This window comes from Sphaerodactylus townsendi, linkage group LG03 (assembly GCF_021028975.2).
Source record: "Sphaerodactylus townsendi isolate TG3544 linkage group LG03, MPM_Stown_v2.3, whole genome shotgun sequence".
In the NCBI taxonomy this organism is placed as follows: domain Eukaryota; kingdom Metazoa; phylum Chordata; class Lepidosauria; order Squamata; family Sphaerodactylidae; genus Sphaerodactylus; species Sphaerodactylus townsendi.
The window spans coordinates 57796128-57821406 of record NC_059427.1 but is presented as its reverse complement, the minus strand read 5'-3'; the positions used below and the strand labels follow the sequence as shown (position 1 = coordinate 57821406).

Sequence of the window (25279 nt, the reverse complement as noted above, 5' to 3'; positions counted from 1 at the left end):
CATTAAAGTCCAAATAGTCAATTCATCCTATGATATATGTCTGAATCCCAAATTCATTCCTTTAACAAAAGCAGCTAATAACTTCCACAGTTGGGAAGATTCTTTTTTTATTCTCTTTTTAAAAATACCAACAAAAGCTATAGTAGCTACATTATACCACCAGAGGGCTCCCAGACAGCCAAAGAAAAATAACAGTAACCAGATCTTGTGCCGAATTAATAATATGGAGCTAAGACAGACAACAGAGGCCCCTGTTATTTCTAAGAGTAAGGACGCCAAAAGGGACCACTAAGCAGAATCGGAAGAGAAGGAGAAACTGGACGTGCCAGAAAAAGAGCCTAGAAAGGAGATATCCATGCAAACCTCATTAGAAGTATCTAGGATTGAGATATGGTTCAGAGGAATGGGAATGTGTGCATTTTCCAGTTGACACTGATTGTACCCAACTGGAGCTGATGGAAGGAAAGAGGGGAAATCACTCCTCCTTTTCTACTGACACAGTACTGCAGCCCACTGACCTACACGGTAATTAACTTCAAGTAGGTCTCATGTTTCTCACTTTTCCTGGCATCAGAACAGACTGTGCCTAGGAGAGGATAGGGAAAATAGGGAAGATCCACTGATAGATTGTTTATGTGTTTTAAATTTTAGTTTCTTTAAATTCTATTACTACTCAATTCCCCTTTAAGTCCCTTGAATAAAATAAAAATTCTTTAGACACTGTTTATTAGGCACTGTTTATTAGAATCAGTTAACTTAAACTTTGCATGTTGCCAGGCAAGTTGGAAAAACACATTTTAGGGAAGGTCCATTAATTGATGGTGAGGTAAATTCTTTGCATGCAGATCTCAAATTCAACTCCTAGTCTCCCCAGTTATGTATCACAGGCAAAAGCACTAAGAAAGATTTCTGCATAGACCCTGAAGAGCTACCTTCTGTTTGAATAGACAGGAATTGAGTGGATTGATTGATTTACACCACTTGTGTGCTGCCTTTCTCCAAAAACACCTGTCAATGTGGATCAATGATCTGAACTCAGAATGCAATAAAAATCATTTATCCATTGTTGAGATATTAAAAGGAATGTTGTTGTTTTTATATTTGGAACTTAATATCAATCCAATTTCTGAAGAGCACATATTTCAGAAACTTAATACGGTTGGCTCTACAGAGCCAGAAATTATGTACGTTCCCAAATGTAAAAGAAAACTGTTTGAAAATGATGAACTCCATACAGCACCATTATGCAAGAAAACCAGAAAACAGATCAATGAAACAAACCATTTTTAAAAGCTACCATTTCAGTGCCTCAAGTATAAAATGGGGAGGAAGCTGAGAACAAAATGCTTCCTGAAAAGCAAAGGCAAGAATACCTTCAGAAAACTGGGCAGCAAGGCAGCCTCTATTCATTTCATGAAAGGAATTCTCTATGGAAAATGGCTTGATATCAGACTGCTTTTTAAAAAATATAAGCATGGTAAAAAAATGGTTCAACTGCCTCATATGGAGAGTCCCAAGGACTACAGTACTGTATAGAATTAAGCAGCACCTAAATCATTATACTTAACTGTTCATCTAAACTTACAAGCCTGCCTTTTACAATTCTTGGCAGTTCCTTGCTACAGCATGCTAACTAACCCTCAGCCTTCAGATGCCAAGGATTTTCATGAAACTGAGTTATGATTCACACAGCCATTTTTAGATGAAAAACACTCATTCCTCACATTTACATCCAACCCTATTTCCATGGAGCCAGAGAGGGGGCACAAGAATGAGATTAGGCCACTTTTCCAAATGAGCAGGCTAGGCTTCAGATTTTATTTTTATTTCATTGAACTTTCCCAGCACTAACCAGGTCTAGGGCAGCTAACAATATAAATGTAAAAGCTTACAACATAAATACATTAATATAGATCTACATTAAAAACAAACAGGCTTAAAAAGCGCCTAAATAACACCATTTCATAATTATGGCTCCTTCCTATATATAATACAATTAATCTAAACAAGGGACTCATTATCAATACGAGCAATTGTCCCAGGGAGAACAAAATGTGTGCTGACTTCATAACACGAACCAGGGAATAACAATATAGCAGGGTCCAGCAAGGAGTTAGGGGAAGGCATGGGGAAGGAAAGAGGGGGAAAAGAAATGGGGGATGGAGAAAGGGAAGACCAGCAGATTAAATCCTAAACCATAGGCCCAACGAAATATTTCTGTCATACAAGCCCTGCAGAACTGAGCCAGGTCCTGCAGGGCGCCAGTTCTCATTAGACAGAAAGTTCCACCAGGCTGGGGCTAAGCTGAAAAAGTCTTGGTTCCGGTTGAGGACAAACAGATACCAGGGACCCAGGGACCACCAGGAGGTTGTTATCTTCTGAGTGCAATGCTCTTTGTAGGTGAAGAGATGGTCCCAGATCATACACTGATCCCGGAACATTTATGGCTTTGAAGATCAAAACCAATACTTTGAACTTGATCCACTACGCAATCTGGAGAAAGAGAAACTGGCAGAACACAAATTGTATATGTGCTCTCCAACAGGTCCCTGCGAGGACTTGCACCACTGTATTCTGATCAGTTGTAATTTCTGGAGCAGCCTCGGGGTAGCCCTGTGTATAGTGAATTTCAGTAGTCTAACATGGAGGTGACTGTTGCATGGATATGGCAATGGTAGAGTGCCAACTATCAAGCTGATGAAGATGGAAAAATGTCCTCCTAGCAGTATCTGTGACCTGGGCCTCCAAAAGACAGGGAGGCACCCATAGTCAACCCCAGACTTCTGATGGAAGAAATTGGTAAGAACTGTCAAGAGTTAGGAGTGGGCCTCTCTGAACCAGGCATAGATCCTCCATCTTTGATGGATTCAATTTCACACAACTCTGTTTTAAGCATCTCACCACAGCCTCCAACCACAAGGCCAGGATTGTAGGAACAGAGTCTATATGATCATCCATGATAACACAGCTAGGTGTTATCAGCATATTGATGGCAACCCAGCCAGAAACTTCAGACCAACTGGGCAAGGGGATGCATAAAAACAATTGGGGAGAGGATCACCCCCTGGGGACATATAAACGATATTGTCCCAAGACCCTATCTCTAGCAATACTCTTTGTTGCCAATCTTGGAGAAAAGAGATCAGCCATTGAAGGGTTCTCAATATTAGTGAGGTGGTGGGTCAAAAGATCATGGTTGACTTGAGTCAAATGACACTGAGAAATTGAGTAACAACTGCAGTGCCACCCTGATCCAGTTGTCTGCAGACGTTATCTATGAAGGTGACCAGCACAGTCTCTACCCCACGGCTGGACCAGAAGCCAGACTAAAATGGATCCAGGGCTGATGTGTTTTTCAGGAAGATCCAGAGCTATTTCGCTGCTGCTCTCTCATCTTGCCTAGAAATAACAAGTTGGGTACTGGGCAATAGATGATTAGATCAAGAGGATCCAGAGATGGTTTTTTCAAGAGTGGTAAGCTTCACAGCCTCCAGTTCCAGTCTAGAACTCTGTATCACAGTGACAAATGTCACCTTTTGACAATTTTTCACTTTAATCTCTATGATACAATTGTGATCAGAGACTGAGTTGGGAAATTTCATTAGATACTGAATGTTACTTGGGAAAGCAGTCCTATTGGTGCAAGCCATGGTCTCAGTCTCCATTGTACCTAGACATGTAAAGGTTTGTTCCCTTCTCCCCAACTTTTCTAATGAAAAAATAGACATATTTTGGAAAGCAATATTTAAAAAAAAAGGAAAATGTCTCTTTCAGAATTAGTGAAATGATTCTTGAGGCAAGTTTATTCACACTCAAAATAAAACAAAAAAGTTCTGATGATGACAAATGAAAAAAGTTCCTCTGATCTCCCCTCCCCACATTTTGGAATGTGTGGCCTGAAAGACAAGATTTTACTCAAAACATGTAGCATGAAATTGTTTATGTAAGACAATCTACAACATTAGATAATGAGGATTTCTATGAAAACTGCAGACAGATTTTCAAGATTTTTTTGTTTAAATAATTTTGCCAACAATCAATATATTATATGTTTAATAATGAGACTTAAAGAGTTTCGTGTTTTCAGTGTGAATAGACTTGTGTTCTGTTGTGACTGCATATGAGAGTATTTCTGCATAAATAATACTCGTTTACTAACAAACTGGTTTTCTACTTTTGCCTCCCCCCCCCCTTCTCTCGTATGGCAAAAATTAAGACATGCTAATAGAAACAATGAAATTTATACTTTTAAATTTCATGTTAACTAAGTTATCAGAAAATCATTTAATGTTATTAAATCAATAAAAATGTAGGGTTCATTTAGGGAAATAAAATATTCCATATATTTTAATTTTAGTGTCTTCATGTAGGAAGATATGATACAATTACTGAGTACTGCTGATATAAGGGTCTGTTCTGCACAGGCTGGTGAGGTGGGCTCACACTGGAGAACTCGGCTCCAGTGGAGCCCCAAGAGTCCCCAAGAGTCCCATTTGCACACTCTTGTGTGAGTGGCCTCGCAGCTGCTAGGGACCACAGACGTGCCTTCCCCGCTGCCTCCTGCCTTGTCCCTGCTTGCCTGCAAAGCTTTGCAAGCAGACAGGGCTGTCCACCTGGGCCATGGGACAGCCCCTTTTCCCCCAGTGGCTCTGTGAAAGGGAGCCAGGGAGGGGGTTGTGCAAGAATCGCTCCATGAGCGATTCATTTGTTTACAGCAGCTGACATCCATGGCTGTTCATTCAGCCATGGCTGTGCTCCGCTGTAAAACAAAAGAATTGCTCATTGAGTGATTCTCGTATAACCCACTCCAAGGCTGCTGGTGTGGGTTAGGGGCGGTGTAGAGTCATTTGCATGGTGGGAACCATGTGCCCGCCCAAAACGGTGTTTATATGATCTCCAATCTAGTTTTATTGGCCAGTGCAGATTGGGCCAAGATCAAGACAAATCAGTTCCTGGTCTTGAAAAGTATTGTAAGTGAACATTCTTCATGATATGTCAACATCATCCAACCAAGTTTCCTTAAAAATGGTTACTGGACCCTATGGCAACCGTAAATTTTAGTCTGGTGAGAATTAGAACAGAAGATTCAAGGAGGTGAACTCCTCTCACACCTCCTGCTGAAAACGGAAACCATACTGGAAAACTAGGTTCAATTAATTCTGCTATATCACTAGTCCTCCATGTGGAGGAATAAAAACAATAAATATTAAGTAGTCTTATGAGTTTTCCAGCAGACTTCATCTCCCCACTTTATCTTGTCACATGCACAATCCAATTCAGCTCGCTGCCCTGATCCACTTGTAGCTCTAGATATTGTTGTTCCTCTCTAGTCTTCTGCTCCTCCCCTTCTCACAAAGCACAACTATGCTTTTAACCAGGAACCAATTTAAGCCTCGTTAAATGTATCAGCCTGGTCTGGATAGCTCAGATCTCTGAAGCTACGTGGGGTTGGCTCTGGTCAGCATTTGCATGAGAAAGCACTAAGAAATGCCAGGGTTGCTATGCAGAGGCAGGCAATGTCATATCACCTCTGGACATCTCTTGACTTGGAAACTCTGTGGGGTCATTTTTTGCTGGCTGCAACTTGATCAAAAACAAACAACCCACCCCACCCCACACAAACACCTCTTTTGATCAAAAGTCTCTTACTTCAAGGGCTAATTTGAAAAGGGAGAGGAAAGTCTTGAGTTTGGATAGAACTGGGGTTCTGGGGAGAAAAGAGGTTGGCAGAACAACCTGAAATGACCATCTTTCATAGAATGTGTATTGTTGTATTAACAGGTCACACCTCATATATTTAAAATAAATGGTTTTTGGACAGGATTTTTGGGTGACAGAGACTGCTTTCTGACTGAAATTGCTGGCAATGGAAACAAGATACTACTTACTTTCTAAGCAGCGGCACAAGGTATTGGGCCTGAGGGAAGCATACCTGCTATCTTGTAAGCACTGTGCATTAATTTTGTGTGGCAAAGGCCTAAATTGGTTGGTAAGTGGTAAGGAAAGACTTCTAACTTATTTCTGCTGGCTATAAGAAATAACAGCTATCAAACTCCGCTAAAAATTTGTAAATGCCTGGATCATCTAACCATATGCGGACAGATTCAGAAGATTTTATCAAATATCACACAGTGATTCACCTGAGAGCAACTACTAGTTCAAACAATATTTTTGCACCCATAGAAAACAGAAATGAATTTATTTTTCCAGCTACTATAAAAATGATGTTGGCAGAAGAGCATTTAAGGAATTTAATGGTAGATTTACAATAAAACAAAACTCCCTAAAATATTATTGGTGGAGCCAAATAATTAATAATATATAAAACATTAGTGTAAAAATATTAAGTGTGATGACAAAGCATGAATTAGAAAATAAAAAATCCTATTTGATATATTCTCTTATTTCAACTTTAACTGCTGTTTTAAAACACTTTTAAAAGTGAAGTACTCTTAAAAGCATAGAGAAGATTTGGGATATAGGTTTCACTGATTTTTCACAGATTTTTAACTTTCTCTTCTCTTTACTAAATGCTAATGAGAAAAATCTCATCTGATTATAAAAACCAGGACATGAGTTTTATTTATAGTGAAGAAGAAACTAAAATGCCATTTTAAAAGTGGTCACCAATTTGAGACTCCCTCATTTTTTAAAACAGGTGAACTTTTGCATGTATTTCCAGAATAGCATTAGTACTAGCCTTCAATTTGTCATATGGTAAAACTCTGGATTTACACCACATTAATGAAATAGTAAAGGCCATATTATTGTTTCTGTATACACATTTCTAATTGAAATGAGAGGCAAAAATCATTACAGAAATCATTGAAATGAGAGGCAGAAATCACAAATTACAAATGCTTTGACAAGAGTAGTCAGGCAGAAAACAAACTTAAATGGGCATTGAAGCTTGGCTGCTTTTAAATCTAACTGGGCAGTGCTATAATGATGGATGAGGAAGTGACATCACACCTGAAAAGTTTGACAGGAGAGCTCTGCAATCCTGGAGAAGATTAATATTTTTTACCCAGTAACTGGAACCGAGAGAAGTCCACAAAAGAAAGTATCAGCAGCAGCAGATTAAGTGGCTGAAAAAGACAGGCAGTGAATAGTTTTATTCTATAACTACTAGAAGAAAAAAACGCAAATACTTCTGCTACCACAATGAGGATGCCATGAAGTACATAAAAGACAAACAGCCAAAGAGAAGATCTTGTTAAGCAGAAGTCTAAAAAGTTAATGAAGTTTGTTTGCAAAGAGAAATGGTTACAGATTCCTTCAAAGGAAAAAAAGTGAACTTCAGATAGATGGCAGCAGACTGCAGGTTAATTTTTAAAGTTAGTGAATAAAACCATAACTGATTATTATGAAACATAAATGGAGAAAAAAGTAAACTGCAACATATGTGATTCAGGAACATGACAATATGACAAGCAAAGCTCATTGCGAACCCCTTCTGCACATGAAAAGCTCCCAACCTGACTACTTTTAGCCAGTTTCCAAAGACTGACTGTAAGGCCTACAGAGATTTAATCCCAATGTTCATGCCAAGAATTCCTATTTCCTGTATTACAAATATCCTTTATGTATCACATCCACCTCTTTCTGAATTTCCTAAATCAACACTTTATGTATGTCTGTTCCATGAAGCAGCTGTTTTGTTCTGCACATGCAGAACCACACCAGCAACCCAGTGTCTTTAATACATTCAAAATTAGAAGTTATCCTTTTACAACTTGAAAAAATCCTGAGTGAGAAAATAAGCTTTAACTGTAAAGAAACAAACATGACAATAGAAACAGCACAATTTCTGAAAAGTTATGTGCATTTGTATGTGGGAGGGTGTGGGCTGAGGACAGTGAGTAACTACATATCCATCTATTCTACACTATTGGTTAATTTCCACCCACAATGTTGGACCTCCCTTGTCCAACATTTTTCCTTATCACTTAGAACAAAGCAGAACACTTTTAATATTCCCCTCTGACTGGGCTACCCCATTTCAAACTGTCAGAATCCTTTGTCCTAATGTACTCGTTTTGTATGCACTGCGAATTAATTTTTTTAATGAAGGAGAGTTAAAAATAAATTACCATCCCTACAGTAGTTTGAATGATACAATCCAGCAGCAGATACTTCACACTAATGCTCTTGATAATTTGTTATTTCTAACTGACTGCAAGTCCACTGGTCAGGGATAGTGTCAATTCAGAGGTTTACACTATATTCTTGAAGAGCTACATTCAGCAATAACAAAAATATAGTGGGAACAACATTCTTAAAATTACATACATCTGTATTTCACTGCATGCATGTTCCAAAAAATGAGTATTTCTAAACTATCTACATAAACTAAGCAATATTCATGCAGACAGTTACAGGCTCTGACTTTAAGCTTACAACCCAAGTCATTCAAAAGAGAAGAATAGTCACAGGTAGAAGTAAGAAATCAGATTAAGAACAATGGAGTGAAGAGACAAGTTTTAATTAGGTACTTAAACACACACAAATATAAGACCCAAACATAAGCCAAGAGTTAAGAAGCACCAATGATGGAGCAGCCAGGAGAGAAAAGGCACAGCGGAGAGCACAGGATGTAACCAGGTTTAAAGAAATCAAGGGCACTAGAGGATCAATGAGCAAAAAAGGGGTATAGAAAGAAGACAGCTCAACAACAGCAACAGAATAAAGACATCTGAACATTAGTGACAGGTTGAACAGAATAAAAGAAGACAAATAAGACAACACAAAATGGGTAACATCATCATGAACAGAAGAGACTGAAACTGAAGAAACATGATAATCTAGTGAAAGAGTTGCTCATTTCCCACTTCAGTGCCTTCCACAAAAAAACCTGTGGCCTATAATTCTAACCCCAAGAACAGCTAGGGTCTGGCCAAAAGAAAATCAACAGGTCCAACTGTCTCCTCTCAATCAGATATGACAACCTAACTGAGGAAGCAAAGAATGAGACTTTAGTTAATGTGGGATTAGGGGTAGTTATGGACTCACACATTTTTAAAAATTCCAACAGATTAATCACAAGGACACAGAAGACACTGTACCAGTGATTGTAAAGCATACTTTATGCCTTAAAGGAGAAAGAGGCATAAAATAGGCCTCTGGACTGCTTCTTCATTTCTTACAGAGAATGCAAAACAAGACAGACCTTTTGTCAGATTAAGCAAGGCAATTATTATTCTTAACAAGAGTATGTATCCAGGATCATTAACTGAGAATAATTACATCTTAAATGCTAAGAAATTGCAAGTGCGAACACTTGATTTGTTCATTTCAGATACTGAGGAAACACAATAAGGAATAAAAAAGGACAAAATTCAGCCCACTCAGACCTTAAAGAACAATGGGAAAGATAGTACATAAGGTATAAAAAAAATAGGATATTAAGAACGGGCTATCTCAATACATATTGCTATATCCCAATAGGTACGGTTTCAGATTTCAAGGGATGTTTAAAAGGGTGTTTAAAGTGACTGACACTTGGGATCTAGGTGTTTAAAAAGACTGACATTTGGGATCCAGAATCTTGTGGCCTGCACTTAGTACATTACTATGCAGATCTCAAATAATACAAAGCAAGTAATGCTGTACCTTTTATTGGATCAAATTTATGTCATGATAGCTTGAATCCAATAGTCCATTTATTTATACAATCAGATATTGTGATAAATGTCAAAACTGTGTTTGCTATTTTAGGTACAAAGTGCTGCACAAAAGCCGTGTTTGTAGTCGTGATTTTGAATTGAAGTTGAAGAATAGATAAGCAAGGTACTGAGCAGATAACTTTTAGGAACTATTTATTTCATTAGCATTAAAATTAAAAAGTCTAAAATCTGGTGAATTAAACTTGACAATGGCATGAAGCTTCAAAGAAATATTACAAAAAGGCCAAGAGGATGTTTAAGAAAAACGTAGTCAACAGAATTAACAGCGCTGAAGAGTGTAAAGGGTAAATAGTGTATTTGAAGACTCAATGTCTTCCTGTCAATTGAAAAACTGAAGAGACAAATGGAGATCTTACTAGATTGCAAGGTAGCTGACCTTTTGATGAAGCAAAATTCATGGAGAATTTATGAACTATGCTATTTTCCCGAAGAATTTGGAATGGATTAATCCTCTTTGGAAAGATAGAGGGAAGATCCTATTTCTAATACTATGCCTGGATTAGTCACCATATTTAAGACAAATAAACTTTAAACCCATATACGTTCTAAGAGAAACAACACAAACGACAGCAAATAAGGATAATGATAAAAAACAGAGTTTATCCTATACATAGGGCTGAAAACAGGGCTGAGGGAAAATATACACAAAATTTTATAGATTAATCAATAAAATCAATACACACTGGGAAGCACTGTGTAAGATTAAGCGTGATTGTGCAAACCACAATAGCTGCAAATTATCCAGTGCACCTATTTCAGGGTAACTGAGTATAATTGTTGTTTGAAAAAGAATGTATGCTTTTTGTAAACTAATAAAGAATTTTTTGCTGAAAAAGAACCTGCTAAGGTTTGTTAATCTGTCTTTGAACTTTCCAGATTTGACATTTTTCATATTTTACATTCTTTTACTCCACCAATGTGGGCCCCATAACAAAAGAAAGCAAGTTGGGTAGAATGTTTGTGCTGAAAAAAGCTTTCGGAACCTGCCATTTAAGCCCAATCATATACTTCAAAAGCCAAACCCCACCTTTTGCAAAAGATTGACAAATTTGTATCAAAACAAAGAGATATTTCCATATACAGTCTTGCATTTCCGACTGTATTCATCATTATGATAGAATGCTGATATTAATGAAATATCCACTTTTTTTGTGTGCCAGCTCTAGTCACATATACAAAAATGAAGCTGCTGACCCTTCACCTTCCTAATTATTTGTGGCAGCCTCAGGCAGCCTCCTAACTATAAACTGGGCAAGTTTTCCTGCCTTTTCTATGACTGGGCTGTTTGGATGGTAGCATATGAGGTGTTTAATGCTTGCCTGCTCAGCATTAAAAACTTCAGAAAAGCGAAGGGAGCCTTTCCCCCCCCCTATGGCAAATCCTCCTTTTCAAGGCACCAGAGAACTGAGGCAAGTTTAACAAACAAAAGTAAAATTTTTTGAACAAGATGGGATCAGGAAATATTTCAGAGGATGGAAATCAGGTAGGATTAACTGATAAAAACTCAGTTTTGGCACAGGCACAGTTTTTAATCAAGCTTTACAAGTTTCTTCAGTTGCTTAGATGTTAGGAGCGGTTCTTTAAGATGGTACAGTAGATGTTAACTGGCTAATGGATTCACAATCACTTTAGGTTCTAACAGGCTGGTACCCTTTCACAGTACAGGTATATCCTTGATATTTTTAGCTATCCACTTCTCATAAATCTTCCTTCTGAGGTAACTGCAGCAGAACACTAATATGCCAGATTGGGATTCCAGCTGTGTGCATAATTCCCATTTAAACTGGCTTAAGAATTCTTCTTCTGCATCCAGTAGATATATTCCCTTCCTTTCTATTTATGGTAACCTGTGGAAAGTCTCACTGCTATTCCACCCTCAGCCCTGACCACTAAATAAAACTCCCAGTTTTCTTGTCTGAGTACTTTCTGCACATGATCCACTCCCTGATTGAAATCCCCTGAGAGTAGATGTTTAACACATGCAGTTATAGGACCTGATGTTAATTCCAGGTACCCAAATTCCAAAGCTCACAATACATTTCCTCTCAGAGAGATATCTCCTCCCCCTCTGGGTCAGATGGTTGCTCCACCAATCAGAGTGCATGACAGCTTGCCCAATTCTGTTCCCAAGAAGCCCCCTCCCTTTCTGTTGTGATAGAACCTTGTTCCACTGACTGACTGGACTTTTAATCCGCTATTTTATTGTGGAGTCCATCATAGAGTTGTTTACTTTTTACAACAGAAACAGTAAGCAACATGAAAGGAGATGAACCTTCCCTAATGTCGTGTTTCTGCATTGTATTGTTCTTCCTTGTTTAGCTCATGCTTTCTACTTTGAGTTTTTCCTACTTCTCAGATGACAAAAATTAATGTGTGTGTTAAAGTAATATGCGGTGCAGCAGTCTGAAGCTCTTGTTTTGTGGTCCTGGGCATATTCACAATTCTGTTCGTACAGAATTAAGACATTAAAATATTTAAATTATATAAATATGACAAACAGTACAGATGTATATGCTAAATTATGGACTGGATCCAGGAAGCCACTCATGTAAGGATGAAGGATCTTTGCTTTCTTTTACACTGATGAAGAGACAAGAAAGATGATTGAGGCTCATTTCCACTGAAGGCTGTTAACCCACACAGCTAATATTCCACACAGCTACAGCAACCAAGGGAATCAACTTTCCTGAGGTCAGAAATGGATGGTGAAGGAAGGGAAAGAAGAAGATTCATGACCATCAGTGCCTTAAACATTGTATGGCAATTTTAGCAAACCCAAAGAAATGGGTATGACAGGCTGTGGACATGGCTGTCCACTAATGTATTTTCAACAGAGTTTCGCTGTTATCTGCAGGAGTCACAGGAGTACCTCAGAATCACTGTCACTCTCTGTGACACCACTTCCATTACCTGTTCGTTACATATCAGAATGGTGATTACAATATCCCCTCCAAAATGCAAGAGAAATACAAATATAAAAACTAACTTTGGCTTTGATTTGACCAGCAGTTTATCAGGTGAATTCATGTCTTGATTTTTTTAAAGTCTGTGGTTTCATCTACCTCCTCCACCAGTTCATAAATTAACTTCCCTGTACTCTTCCACAGAATTTTACATCTGAAAAATATTGATTACAACTTTGAAACTGTCAAGCAGTCCTAATATCACACATTTTTTCTGTGCAATGCCAGCTGCACTGGTTATTGGTTGAATTCTGGATCAAGTTCAAAGTTCTGGTGCTAACCTTTAAAGCCCCGAGGCCCTCATATTTACGGGACTGTATCTCCCAATATCACCCCCGGAGAGTGCTACGCTTTTCCGGAAGTAACCTCTTGGAACTGTCCGCCTGAAGGACATTTCAGCTGGCCTCAAACAGGGCCAGAGCATTTTTAGCCCTGGACCCTGCCTGGTGGAACTCTGTCACCTGAGACCAGTGTCCTGCGGGATATAGTGCAGTTCCACAGGGCCTGTAAGACAGAGATGTTCTGCTAGGCCTATGGTTGGGGCAGCTACAACTCTACCATCTTGACTGACCTTCCCTTCCCCTTTTTCCCTTCTCCCTTCCTCTCCTCCTTTTTTTGTCCACCTCCTCCTCCCTTTTTATTGAATACAGCAGGTTCTGGGAGTGAATACTTAGTTTTTAGTTTGGTTGGTTCTTCTACTACATTATCTCCACCCTTTGGAAAACTTACTTGGATATTTTACTGGTGCCAAAGCTTCTTAAATTCTATGTTAAGAGTCCAGTTTTAATTGTTATTGGGCTGAATTTTATTGTATCATTTCCCTGTGAGCCACCCTGTGCCTGGCTTTCCATAGGGGCAAGGCAGGATATAAGCCCAAGATAAAGTTAAGTAAAAGTAAACTTATTAAACAATTCATCTGGAAGTGGAAAAAAATCTACAGAAAAATAAAGCACTATTTTTTCCCCTGTCCAACATGTCTACCCAAGAGTGCTTGTTGCAAGTAAAACTGAAATTGCCCCTAAAATATAAATGGTTATTTAAAAAAAGAAAGAAACTATAGAACTGAATCCGCATTCTTTGTTCGGTTGGAAGCCAAGCACTCGGGTAGTAAAAAAAATCATGAAAGTCAGTAGAACTTTTTTCACAGTAAATATGTTTAGGACAATGCAGATGATTGTTTGTTCCATACTCCCTACCTAAAGAGAACAAAGTTTAAATACTTTGCTGGCATGCAATTATACACACCCCACAAGAAGTAAACTGTGACAACCAAATGGATTTAAGTTATGCCCTCTGCTCAAAGTGCCTAACATACATTTTACCATGATCAGGACTTTGTTCTGCAAGTGACAAAATAAGAAGAAAAAGGAAGGCAAGAATACCAGGAAGTTCCTAATCTATGCAAGTGATCATTTAACTATGCCATCTCCCAGAAAATTATTATGGGCCCTTCATCATACACAGACTGTTACCTGAAAGATATTTTTGTAACACAAAGATAATCCTCAATCTCTCTCAGATCTAAATACAAAATCTCTTGTGTTAAACTTCAAAAGTTTCACTACTTTATTACCTTTGCATTAACTAGCAGATATCTAAAATAAAGACAAATTTTATGCTCTTAGAGTTCGCTATCAGCAAAAGAAAAGCCAATATTGTCAGACCTGCAATCATATCACTGATGCTAGTATGATAAAATGAGAACCAAAACCAGAAAAACTATTAGCATGTATGTGAAACAGCTTAAAGATCTAAGCTGCAACCTATAAACACATTTGTTCCAGACTTGAAGCCTTTGGTACGACTTCAAAGTGGATTACAGATTGCAGCTCAATCTTTAATTTCTTAGGAAACATCTGACATTATGAAAAGCTGACCCATATTATAGCTTATCTCGATAGTAGTTAATGTAATAGCTTGCAGTTGTACCTTAAGAGAGGCTAGAGGATGTTCTGGACCAAGTAAACTCCAATGAAAAGAAGCCAAATCTTCATCTGGTAGAACATGATTACCTAGAATATAAAATATGTAATTTTTAAAACCCTGAAATAAATAATTTATGCAACTGACCCTTCAAAGTGGAAGTATCAGACTTTTTTAAATTCACAAACAGCGTTTGGAATTTTAATCTTACATTCAAATGCTACTTCCAGGGAATGCAATTACAGTAACTGAATATGTTAATAAGCATTTATAAAGTAACTAATCTCCATATTTTCCCCGGTATAACTTCTAATTTGTAAACATGCTTATTCAAAAGCAAGTCTCATCGATACAAGCGGAACATGCTTCCAAGCAATGTTTAGGACAATAAACTTACTTGTGGTCCCTCTTAAAGTAAAGTGGGACTACTTCTGAGTAAAGGTGTTTTGGATCAGGGTAATAGGATTTCTATTCATAATTCAAACATCAGTTTTACTGTACACATACTACAAATCCCACCCCCACCCTCCTCCCCCAGCAAATGCAGGAAAAAGGGCTGAACAGTTAATGAAGTATACTAACAGAGGTTCGCTCTGGACTTTTCAGTTACATATTTTTAACATCTGTTTAAATGTGAACTCCCAGGTCTCATTCCACCTACCTAAAAGAGCAGCAAAAATAGGAAACCGACTTGGATTCAGGTCCAGTTGCTTGGCAACTTCATGCATCAGGTATTGGCTTGTCGTGAGGCTTTTTCCATTGCGGCTCAATTTTAGGGCATGGGCACTGAAATAGTAAGGGATGTTGCACAGTGCATAATCTGAATCATATGCAACCAAGCCGTGGAAACCCTTTTCTCGGCAAAAAGCAATTACTTCTTGATGGTGGTCTTCAATGCTCTGTGCAACCTATGCAAAAAGGAGTAGTGCAAAGAAAGATACGTTAAATGCAAAACTGAATCCAGTCCTACCAACATGTTAAAAAGCACTAGCAGTTCATGCCAAATACACTTTAACTTATGAAAATGTTCACAGTCCAACATTAAGTGAACCACTATGGCACAAAAATATATACCAATATGACATCAGAACAATCCACAACTAAACATCAACTTTGTTCAGTTTACTCTTTTCTTCCTGTCACTTTAAATGCTCTTTCCATTATATCTGTTGATCCTGCATTCAAATAAAAATTAGCACAGTTCTGGCAATACCTCTTACACGTGACAAGGGGAAAAGCCCACAAGATCTACTTCCAATGTTACCATGTGCAGCAGGGGCAGTAACATCAACATCTCTATTATCAGGATAAATAGCCAGTGCCCTTTCAAATACTTAATCTAAAACATATACAAGGTTCTACACCCTCTCTTAAATATGATAGGTTACCAACTCCCACTGTGGTCTTTCCTTAGACAGTGTAGCTAGGTAGCAAGGATCTCTTACGACTCATTGCTATGTAACTGGTCATCAGTATTGACTGAATTAATTAAAAGTTACTGAGTGCTCACCATCCAAACACAAAGAGTTTTTGGGTCTTTCATTTTTAAGAGAGCACAGATAAAAGTAAAATGCATCACAATCCAAAACACCGGCCTGATCAGGAAGGCCCTTCACCTGTTATCCAAAACTACATAAAACTGCACTAGATCATCTTCATGAAGAAATTCCAATGTCTCCATGCTACAACAAAAAAGGGCGTGGAGCTCATCAGAAGCAAGAATCGGGTCAGAAAAACAGGTTCCAATTGTGTCACTACAACAAATATTCATATAAAATTACACAAGAACTGTCATGTCACAATAGAAACAAGCAAGACTCCAGTAGCAGCTTAAAGATTAACAACATTTATGGCAGGACATGAGCTTTAGTGAGTAACAGCTCCTTTCTTCAGACATCTAAAGAAGCGAGCTGTGATTCATGGAAGTTTATGCTTAGGTAGAAATTTTGTTAGTCTTTAAGATGCTGCAGACTAACACTACTACCTATTGTGATCTGCCATATCTCAAATATTAAAGTCTAATTTCTAATTGTATGACAAACAGTTAAGCTTTACATTAGCATTCATCAGGCACATAAATGAAGCACAGATATAAAGAATCTAGATAAACGGGTTTTCACATCACTAAATGTACAAGAACACAAATTCCAACATGTTAATACATGAATTAACCCCCTTGAAAGAAACTAAGAGATAACTCAGTATGTGGTATGCTCAACTGTGGTATTGCAATGAATTACCAAAGTAAATAATAGGGTAGATTTGCGAATTAGTTGCTTTGTAGAACTTTACTAGATAACAAATGAATTTACACTAAATAAAGGAACAGCAACCTCTATCTAAGACAGTGCTCAGTCTGGTGTCTGCACAGTCTATATGTCCCTGTATGATTCTCTCTCTCCTCTTTTACTGAAAGAAGCAGCAGAGGGATCTTTTCAAAAGCTCATGTGATTCCAATCACATGACTTCAACAGTTAGCTCTTGCTTGATTGACTGAATGAATCTGCACTTGTAAACTCCTAACATCAACACATTACGTGAAGGTAGGACAGTACTAAGTCAACTTTATTTGCATATGATATTCTGGATTCACAGGTAACCTAGTTCCATTAACCAACAGAACAATTTGCTTTGAAAACAACAAAACCCCAATATAACAGTAGAAGACTATCTGAAACCGAAGACAAATTCAGAGGCAGCTAGGTAACCCTATGGCATAGTTGTTTACAAATATGTTGGTCCTAAGTAAAATCCAGAAAGCCAACAACAGAATCCATTCAACTCCATTTATTAAGTCCAACCAAATTTTCAGGTTATCACAGTTTTGCACTAAGATCACACTATTACGTCAGGCATCACTGGGCCATCCCTAATAAAATGTTGTGTCGATTGTATTTCTTGGTTTATGCTACGGAGTTAGCCATTCAAGGAAACAAATCAATTTGGCCTAGTGGTCTTTATCATTTTTATTTATTTTATTTAGATTATTTACAGTCTACCTTTTTCATTGAGAATCAAGGCAGATTATACAGTGCAAGTCAAACATGACCAACTGGATAAGACATCCAACAGACAGTCCAATGGGGTTTGGACTGCAAAAACCTGAAACACTGCTAAAACGAAGCATAAACATTTAAACATGACATGCAGAAAGCACCCAGGGCATATAGTGACAAACATTACACACTAACTTACACAGTTCGTTACATACCAATAAATTTGGTTAGGATCAGGGTATATTCTGCATTTTAAATTTATTTATGTGTACAGTCTGCCTCTGTCTCAAGGTGGACTACATAGAATAAATCAATGCAATCAACAGGATGGAACATGCAATAGGAACTGGACTAGAAATCTGGAACCAACCAGAAATCTGAAACAGATCTGAAACAAAGCACAGGAACTTGCATGACTCATGAATCAATGTGAAAAATACACAGTAGGATCCTACTTAGAGCAATTGTCAGTATGAACTAAACACAGTAGTAGACCACAGTCCCTAGCTCTTTATCGAAGTATCTTTCTGACCCATTTTGTTACAGTACAGTCCTACCACCAGTGTAGGGAGGCCCTCCTGAATTGCACTGCTTGGGGAAAGCCCGGACAGTGGCAGACCTAGCAACTGGCCCTCAGGTACCCACTCCATAAAGTGGGAACACAACAGAGAATGTATGGGTAGTGATGACCGTCCTATTTTCAGGTTGGTACCTACAGATGACAGAAAGTTTGAGAGGCAGGCCCACGGATTTAAGAGATAAAAAACAATGAAGAGCTTTGCATATGACAGCCAACACCTTAAATTGAGCTTGGTAATGAATGAACAGCCAATAAGTGACAGCATAATGTGATCAATATCCATGCTCTGCCTAGCTCCCAATAATGGCTGAGCTGTAGCACTCTGCACCAACTGAAGCCTCCAAGTTGATTCTGAAGGGAGATCAACAGAAGGAGCACTGCATTAGTCTTGTCTCAATGTTACTGTGGCGTGGATACAGGTGGCCAGATGTGGCATATCAAGGATACAACACATTCTACTTGAGTAGTGACACAAGACTTTCACATAAGCAGTGACTTAGAAAGCCAGACCATAATAAAAAAAAAGTTGTCACTGAGGAAAATGGAAGAACAGAGAAAAATCAACTTTACATGCAGATTCTGAATAATACAGTACAAGTAATCTGAACTGGCTGCATTGCTGTTAGATTTCAGTTTAATATTTAGAATAGACAGAGACATGTTAGAATTTCCACAAGCATTCTACTTGAATTCACAAAAACTAATCTGTTTTATAGGAACCGTATATATGTGTAACTGAGCCCGTTTCTGCACAGCCAATTACAGCATTGTGCCGTTGGTGCTATTGGCAACGCTGCAGCAATGGAGCGTTCGCATGGGCAGGCGCTCCGTAGACAGGTAGTACATCAGCTGAACCCGATGCTTCAAGTGGCTGCACTTTGCAAACGGTGTTCTTTTTTTCACAGAGTAGACGCCACGGGCATTCGGCGCCAGGATTGGTCAGTGCGGGCTGCCATTGTAGGGGGTGGGCTCTGCAGCACTGATTCCTGGCGGGCACTTTGTGCAATGCCAACTGCGTTGTTGAAAAGACATGCTCAGTGAGTGACTTTCAAATAAATCGTTGTGGGCCCGCCGGAGCGCTGCTGCATCGCTGCAGTATCGTTTCTGAAGTGACGGCCATGCGAACGCTGTTTTACCATCCTTTTACCTGCTTTTTTGACCCTTTTACCTGCTTTTTTGACCCTTTTTTTGGGGAGCTCACATGCAGGATGTGAAAGCAATGGCCTGCTGCTGCTGCTGCTTCTGAGCACCTGGTCTGAGAGCCATGGCTTCCTTTATAGAATCAATCAATTTCATGCTGGGCTGTAGGGATGAGCCCCACGAACCCAGCAGAGCCTCAGAGAGAGCGCAGGAATGCCTGTGCCATCTGTGCCCTTCTGGGCGCACACGCTCACCCATCCCCCAGACCCCCGTGAGTCACAGGTCATGAACTACCTGACTCACGGTCACCAGGTGTCCCAGACAAAGGGACAAAGGGGCTCTTGCCCCCAGGTATGGATTAGACCCAGACGCGAACGTTTCCTCCTGCACGTAGACAACCCCATGATGTCATGTATCATATGATATTCTCCCGCTCTCCCATACACGCCCCTATTGAAAACCCTAATAAAAGGTGCCAGGGACTAGCACACGGCAGAGCTGCCAGATCCACGGATCACGCTTCCTGCCGCTGGCTCTCTCCACCGGATGATATCCCCACGTCTCGCCTCTTCCTTGCGACCCCTGCGGGCCGACTTCATTGGGCCTTCCTTTTTCCCTGTTGCCTTTAACTTTTCCTGGCATTATTGTCTTTTCCAGGGACTTGCCTTCTCATAATGTGACCAGAGTACAGTAGCCTCAGTTTCTTCATTTTAGTGTCTATGAATAGTTCAGGCTCTTTGCTTGACCTAATACTACACAAAAAAGTTAGGCATGAATTCTTGTTTTACTTGTCAGCAAGACAGAAATAAACCTACAGGCTTCTTGAAGTATATTTTATGTATCCAAGGTTTGCTAATATAGGGAAGACCACAATAGAGTCATTCCTTAAAATGCAATAAAGAACATAAACATACTGTACATAGTCAAGATAGACTTTATTTTTAAACAAATTTGAAAGCCAGGGTGGAGTTACAACAAGAATGTTGGACAGGGATTAGCTCACCATGAAATTCACTGAATGACTTTGGACCAGCTGAACCACTCAGCCTAACCTACCTCCTATCAAGGCCATGGTGAGAATAAAATGTGGGGGGGGGGGGGAGTGAGAACCACATATGCCACTCTGAGATCCTTGCAGGAAAAGCAGGATAAAAACGTGAGAAGTTTAGTAGCTTTAGAAATACTTTAACAAACATACTCAGCAAGAATTACAAAATTCAAATTGAGCAGGCAACATTTACTTACACTTTTGAACTCTATACACTTTTAAGATCCCATTTCAGTAACACTAAAAAAACACTGCAGCATACAGCAGCTTTAATAGGCATGCAAAGAGCCATGCAAGATTTAAAAAATCTAAAAAGACAGGCAAAGTTTCATTATAGCTAGCAAAAGTTAGTCTTTAATATAAAAGGTTTTTTAATTCTTTTGATTATGCCTTAAACGCAGTGCTAAGAGGGATCCAAAATGCTGTTAACAAATATAACAAGAACTACATTTTTATGAATTACACAAAAGAAGAATCTACAAACACCCTGAATTCTATTTTCACAAAGGAGAATGCCCTTATCTGAAGTTTTTTTTGTAAAAAGATCTCCTCAAATTTATGTGGTTCATCATGAAACACAAAACAGTTTAGCGTCAACTGCTTGTAAGAACAAGTTTCCACTTTCAATTGTAAGTCCTTTATTAGAAATGCACGTCACATCTGATTAAGTTACAGAGCAAAGTGCGGTTGCGCTTAACAGTTAAACACTTCCACACAGAAGAATTTAACAAGCATACAAGAACAGAACAATCTAACTTGTTTAATGTGCTGCTACATTTCACGTCTGTCACTACTGTAAGCCAATCATTACACCAGATCCGTCAACTCATAGGCTTATGAAACCTCTTACCAGTTACAACTGAAACAAGGGGTGGGACTTCCACTATCATCTTAGCCTGAAGTATCACTGCCTCTCAAAAAGGCAGGATGATTTCTTGGCCTTGAACAGGAAGTTGGGAGCAGAAAGCTATCTAACAAGTTAATGATCCACACCTTCAGCTGTTACTTTGCAGTTTTACCGAACTTATTAAATTTATTCTCAATATCCTTTTTAAAAAAATATTATAGAAGTTGTCCTCAAAAAAAAGAAAGAGAAAAACTTTCTCTACTTCAAACAGTATCCTTTGTTCTGTACTCGTTACAGCTGTGGTTTAATCTGACAAAAGGACAGCAAAAAATTCTAATACTAAACTCTGATTACGGATCTGTGCACCTCACTGAAGGTCATGCAATATTAACTATGCTATGAAAAAGAATTTCTGCTGTTTGTTTTCTTTCTTCACAGTAGATTAAGCAGAATAGACCACCCTTCAACTACTTTTTTGATAAAACATAAACAACTTTAAACTTTACTGTAAGAAGTGCTAAATAAAAGTGACAAAAACAGTTCTCGATAACATTAAACAATGCATAGACAACCAGGGCTCAACATTGTTTAAGAGGACTTATATTTTTAAACTACACTTAGTTTTCAGTACAGTAAATGCACATAATGTGACAGTTAAGTAGTTTTTATTACACAATAAAGGAGTTTAAAATTACATCTTTTATCAAATAGTCAATTGGTTCTCAACTTCAGGCTTTAATGCTAGTTTAATCCACAAATTCCCTTTCAATTGCAATAATTTGTTCAATAACTGTTGCTTACTTTCATTTTCTTGGCAAACTTGTACCTTAACCCCCTTCAGTATTAGCTATTTAAACAAATACAGAAGTGCCTGCAAAAAATGAGCTGGGTCTGGAGTTGCATCTACTTCCAGAAGACTGGCTGCTGTCTTGAAAAGGCCATTTTATACATCTGAGTAATAGAAAAATGGGCAGGAACAACCTGGAATTAAAATGCACCTAACTGGAAATGAACAAACTACCCTAACTTCACATTAGGGTAATGTTGAGCAAAATCATTTTGCTACCTATTCATATTCCAACTCTCAGCCAAAGTTCCCCTTCCTCTTCTCTACCTTACAAATTTATAAGCATGGGAAAAGAAGACAACAATCTGAGATACCGAAAAAGAAACGAATCACAATTTGGGTGGGGAGAAGAGTCTAAATGCAAATCTTGAAGAGGAAATGCAGACTGGGAATGCAGTTAAACAGGAAACAAAATTGTTGCAGAACCAAAGACAGTGTGTAGGCCGTTAGAACATGGCTAAGCATGGATGGGAGCCTTTCGGATGTTCCAGATCACCCTCATCTGGTTTCCAAAGCTTGACAGGTATGTATAAATAGCAAAATCCCTGTAGAGATTGAGGACATCAGGGTGCTTACTAAGCCCTCCCCCTTTCCGGCAAAGGGCACCCTGCAGCTTCATATCTACTAATGAGGGGGCAAAGAATACCTATTTCTGCGCCAGCCCATGGAGGAGAAGGGGGGCAGGAGGGAGAAAGGGGGAAGCGGCCAAAGGGGCGGCAGGAGCACCAACAGCATAAAGTTTTGGCTGCATTTGCGCAAGTGCTGCCGGCCAACGGTGAGCATGCTTGTTCCCAGGGAACTGGGAGCATCTCCTCTCCCCGCCCCTGCCGCCGACACGCCAGGGTTTGACGACATTTTGCGGATACGGGGAGACAGAACTTCCCTCCCTCGTAACCAAGAGGGCAACCCCGCTGCCATCTTAGAGCGCGGCCCCTCCTTTTCCCAAACCTGGGGAAGGGCGAGGAGCCAAGGCAACAGGGCAGGGGCTTCGTGGGCGAGGGAGCCAACGAGCGAGCAAGACGTGCAGCCTAGGAGTTGGCCGCTGGTGCCAGGGCAGCTGCAAAAGGGCCCCGAAGGAAACAGGAGGGGACACCCACCATGTATAGGAAATGAAGAATGGCAAAGGGAGGGCGGCCCACACCGAGCAAGAAGACAAAAAAAGTGCAGGGAGGGAACGGGGGCATTGCAAAGTCTGGGCGGCTGCAAAGTGGCCCGAGCAAGGCAGCCCTGGTGCTACAGGGCAGACGAAGGAGGCCGCGGAGGGGGCTGCTGGTGCAATGATCCGGGAAGCCTGGAAAGGGAGCAGGCTGAGTTGGGCCTCCTCTCTCGCGCTTACCTTGATGTGGAAGCGGATGAGGGCCAGGCGGATACAGTGCGCCATGCAGACGGGCGGCAGGAACCAGACCTTGGGCGGCGGGGTGCCCTTGTTCTGGACGTGGCTGACGATCTGCTGGGCAGTCTGGCGCTCGTTGCCCTGCCGCTTGACCCACTCGTGCAGCCGGGCCTTCTCCAGGGCGCCGTTGAAAAAGACGAAGAGCTCGATGTTGCCATTGAAGCAGGCTTTGGCCAGGGCCGCCAAGTAGCCCAGCATGTGGTTCCACTGCCCGCCGCTCACCCAGTCCGTGTAGAAGCCGCCATAGAGCCGGTGTAGGCAGTTCTCGGCGTCGATGAGGAGGCGCAACGGGGTCTGGGGGGGCCTTTGCCGGCCGCCCCCGACCAGGCTGCCCCGGGCCAGCTTTTGCAGCTCCACCGGCACCACGGCGCTGGGGCAGTGCTTCTCGATGTAGTCCTGAAAACCTTGCACTCCCATGGCGGCGGCTGGGGAGGAGGGGGGCACTGAACGGGCTGCTGATGTCGGGGGAAACCGGACGAGCAGGCTGGCGGGAGAGGGGGGGCTGCCGTCCGTCCGGGCGAGGCAGTAGTAGCAGCTGCTGCTGTAGTAGTAGTAGTAGTAGTTGCGAGTCGTGGGACGTGATGGAGCCTCAACTAAGCTGGGTGGGTGGGTGGTTTGCTGGGTGGGCTGGCTGCAGTTGCACGGCGGCTCTTCAGGGGGGAGTTGTGTTGATGAGTGGTGGGTTCATGGCTGCTGCGGCCGCCATGTGCTGCTCTCACACAGCCATGGCTCAGGGGATCCGGGCTGCTGGTGTGGCTGCTGCGGCTCCTGCTGCCGGGGGAAGGAAGGAAGGGAGGGAAGAGAGAGAGAGCGCGGGAGGGGAGGGAGGAGAAGAGGAGGAAGGGAAGGGGAAGGAGAGGAAGGCGGGGAGGCGCACAACGCGCAGGAAACCAGCCCACTGGCCGTCGCGGAACAGGCGGGACTTGGCCCGGGAGCGCCCGCTTGCCAGCTCGCAGCCTGGGCCTGCAGCACCCCCAGCCTCGCCGCTCTCCTTTGAGGGGCACCTCCCGGAGGTCCGGCTGGCAAGGCCGGCTCCCCACCGCCGGCCCCCGGTTACGCGGCTCTGCCGCTGTCCTGCAGCTGAGACCCTGGGGCGCTGGGCCTGCGCGGCCTGGCCGGTTGCAAAACCCGAGCATGCGCACCGCAGGGCGGGCGGGAAAGAGACGACGAGGAGGATTGGACCGGGAGAGGCCTCGCGAGCGGAAATGGACGGGCGTGCGAGGGCTTGCTTGCAGAGCCTGCGCGAGGGGAGGGGAGCCGGGGGAAGGGGGTCCTCGCTGGAAAAGGATGTATGGAATAAGGGGAGGGAGTCGGAAAGGGAAAACAGAGAGGAAGGCGGCTTTAAATAGAGGGAGTGGGAGAGGGAGCGACGACGCTGGAGGGATTCCCTGTAAAGACTCTTCTAGTCAAAGAGAAAAACCTTACAGATAGTGTGGTCGTGATTGTGCTGGGCTTTATATTAAAGGGTGGGAAGCGACGAAAGTCACGCCATCGATGTAGTTGGGGCCACTCTGCCGATCCTACACAGAGTTAGATGGACACGCACCGATTCATTTCTACAGGATTTGCGCCTTAGGCTGTTCTAATCCCTCCCTCTACGTTTTCTTTTGTGCTTGTTGACCCGCATGGTCCCTGTCACAGCGTTAGTCACAATCCATAACAAAACCAGAACAATTTTTTGTGTTATGAGTAAATGGAATTATTAGGGGCAATGAAACCCAAACAGTGATTCGTGAGTTCCTTAAACCAAGCCTGAACCTGGTGATCACTTTTTAATATTAAACTTGCCTATTAAAAGGCTCAAACATTGCAATGTTATTAAAACAATTAAATGTAGTGTAAAAATACTTGCATCA

General features: G+C 41.0%; 1 protein-coding gene across 1 annotated transcript in view; it reads right to left on the bottom strand.

Annotated features, from left to right (window-relative positions):
• The window catches only part of FAM120A (family with sequence similarity 120A), a 75810-nt gene extending 51239 nt beyond the window's left edge, over positions 1 to 24571 (bottom strand). The window contains exons 1-3 of the mRNA XM_048488184.1: positions 23367 to 24571; positions 15234 to 15480; positions 14579 to 14661 (exon numbers count right to left, since the gene is read on the bottom strand). Of these exons, the coding sequence (XP_048344141.1) occupies positions 14579 to 14661; positions 15234 to 15480; positions 23367 to 23840 (804 nt within the window). The 5' untranslated portion in view covers positions 23841 to 24571. The remainder of the gene's footprint in view (positions 1 to 14578; positions 14662 to 15233; positions 15481 to 23366) is intronic.
• Positions 24572 to 25279: the final 708 nt, after the last annotated feature.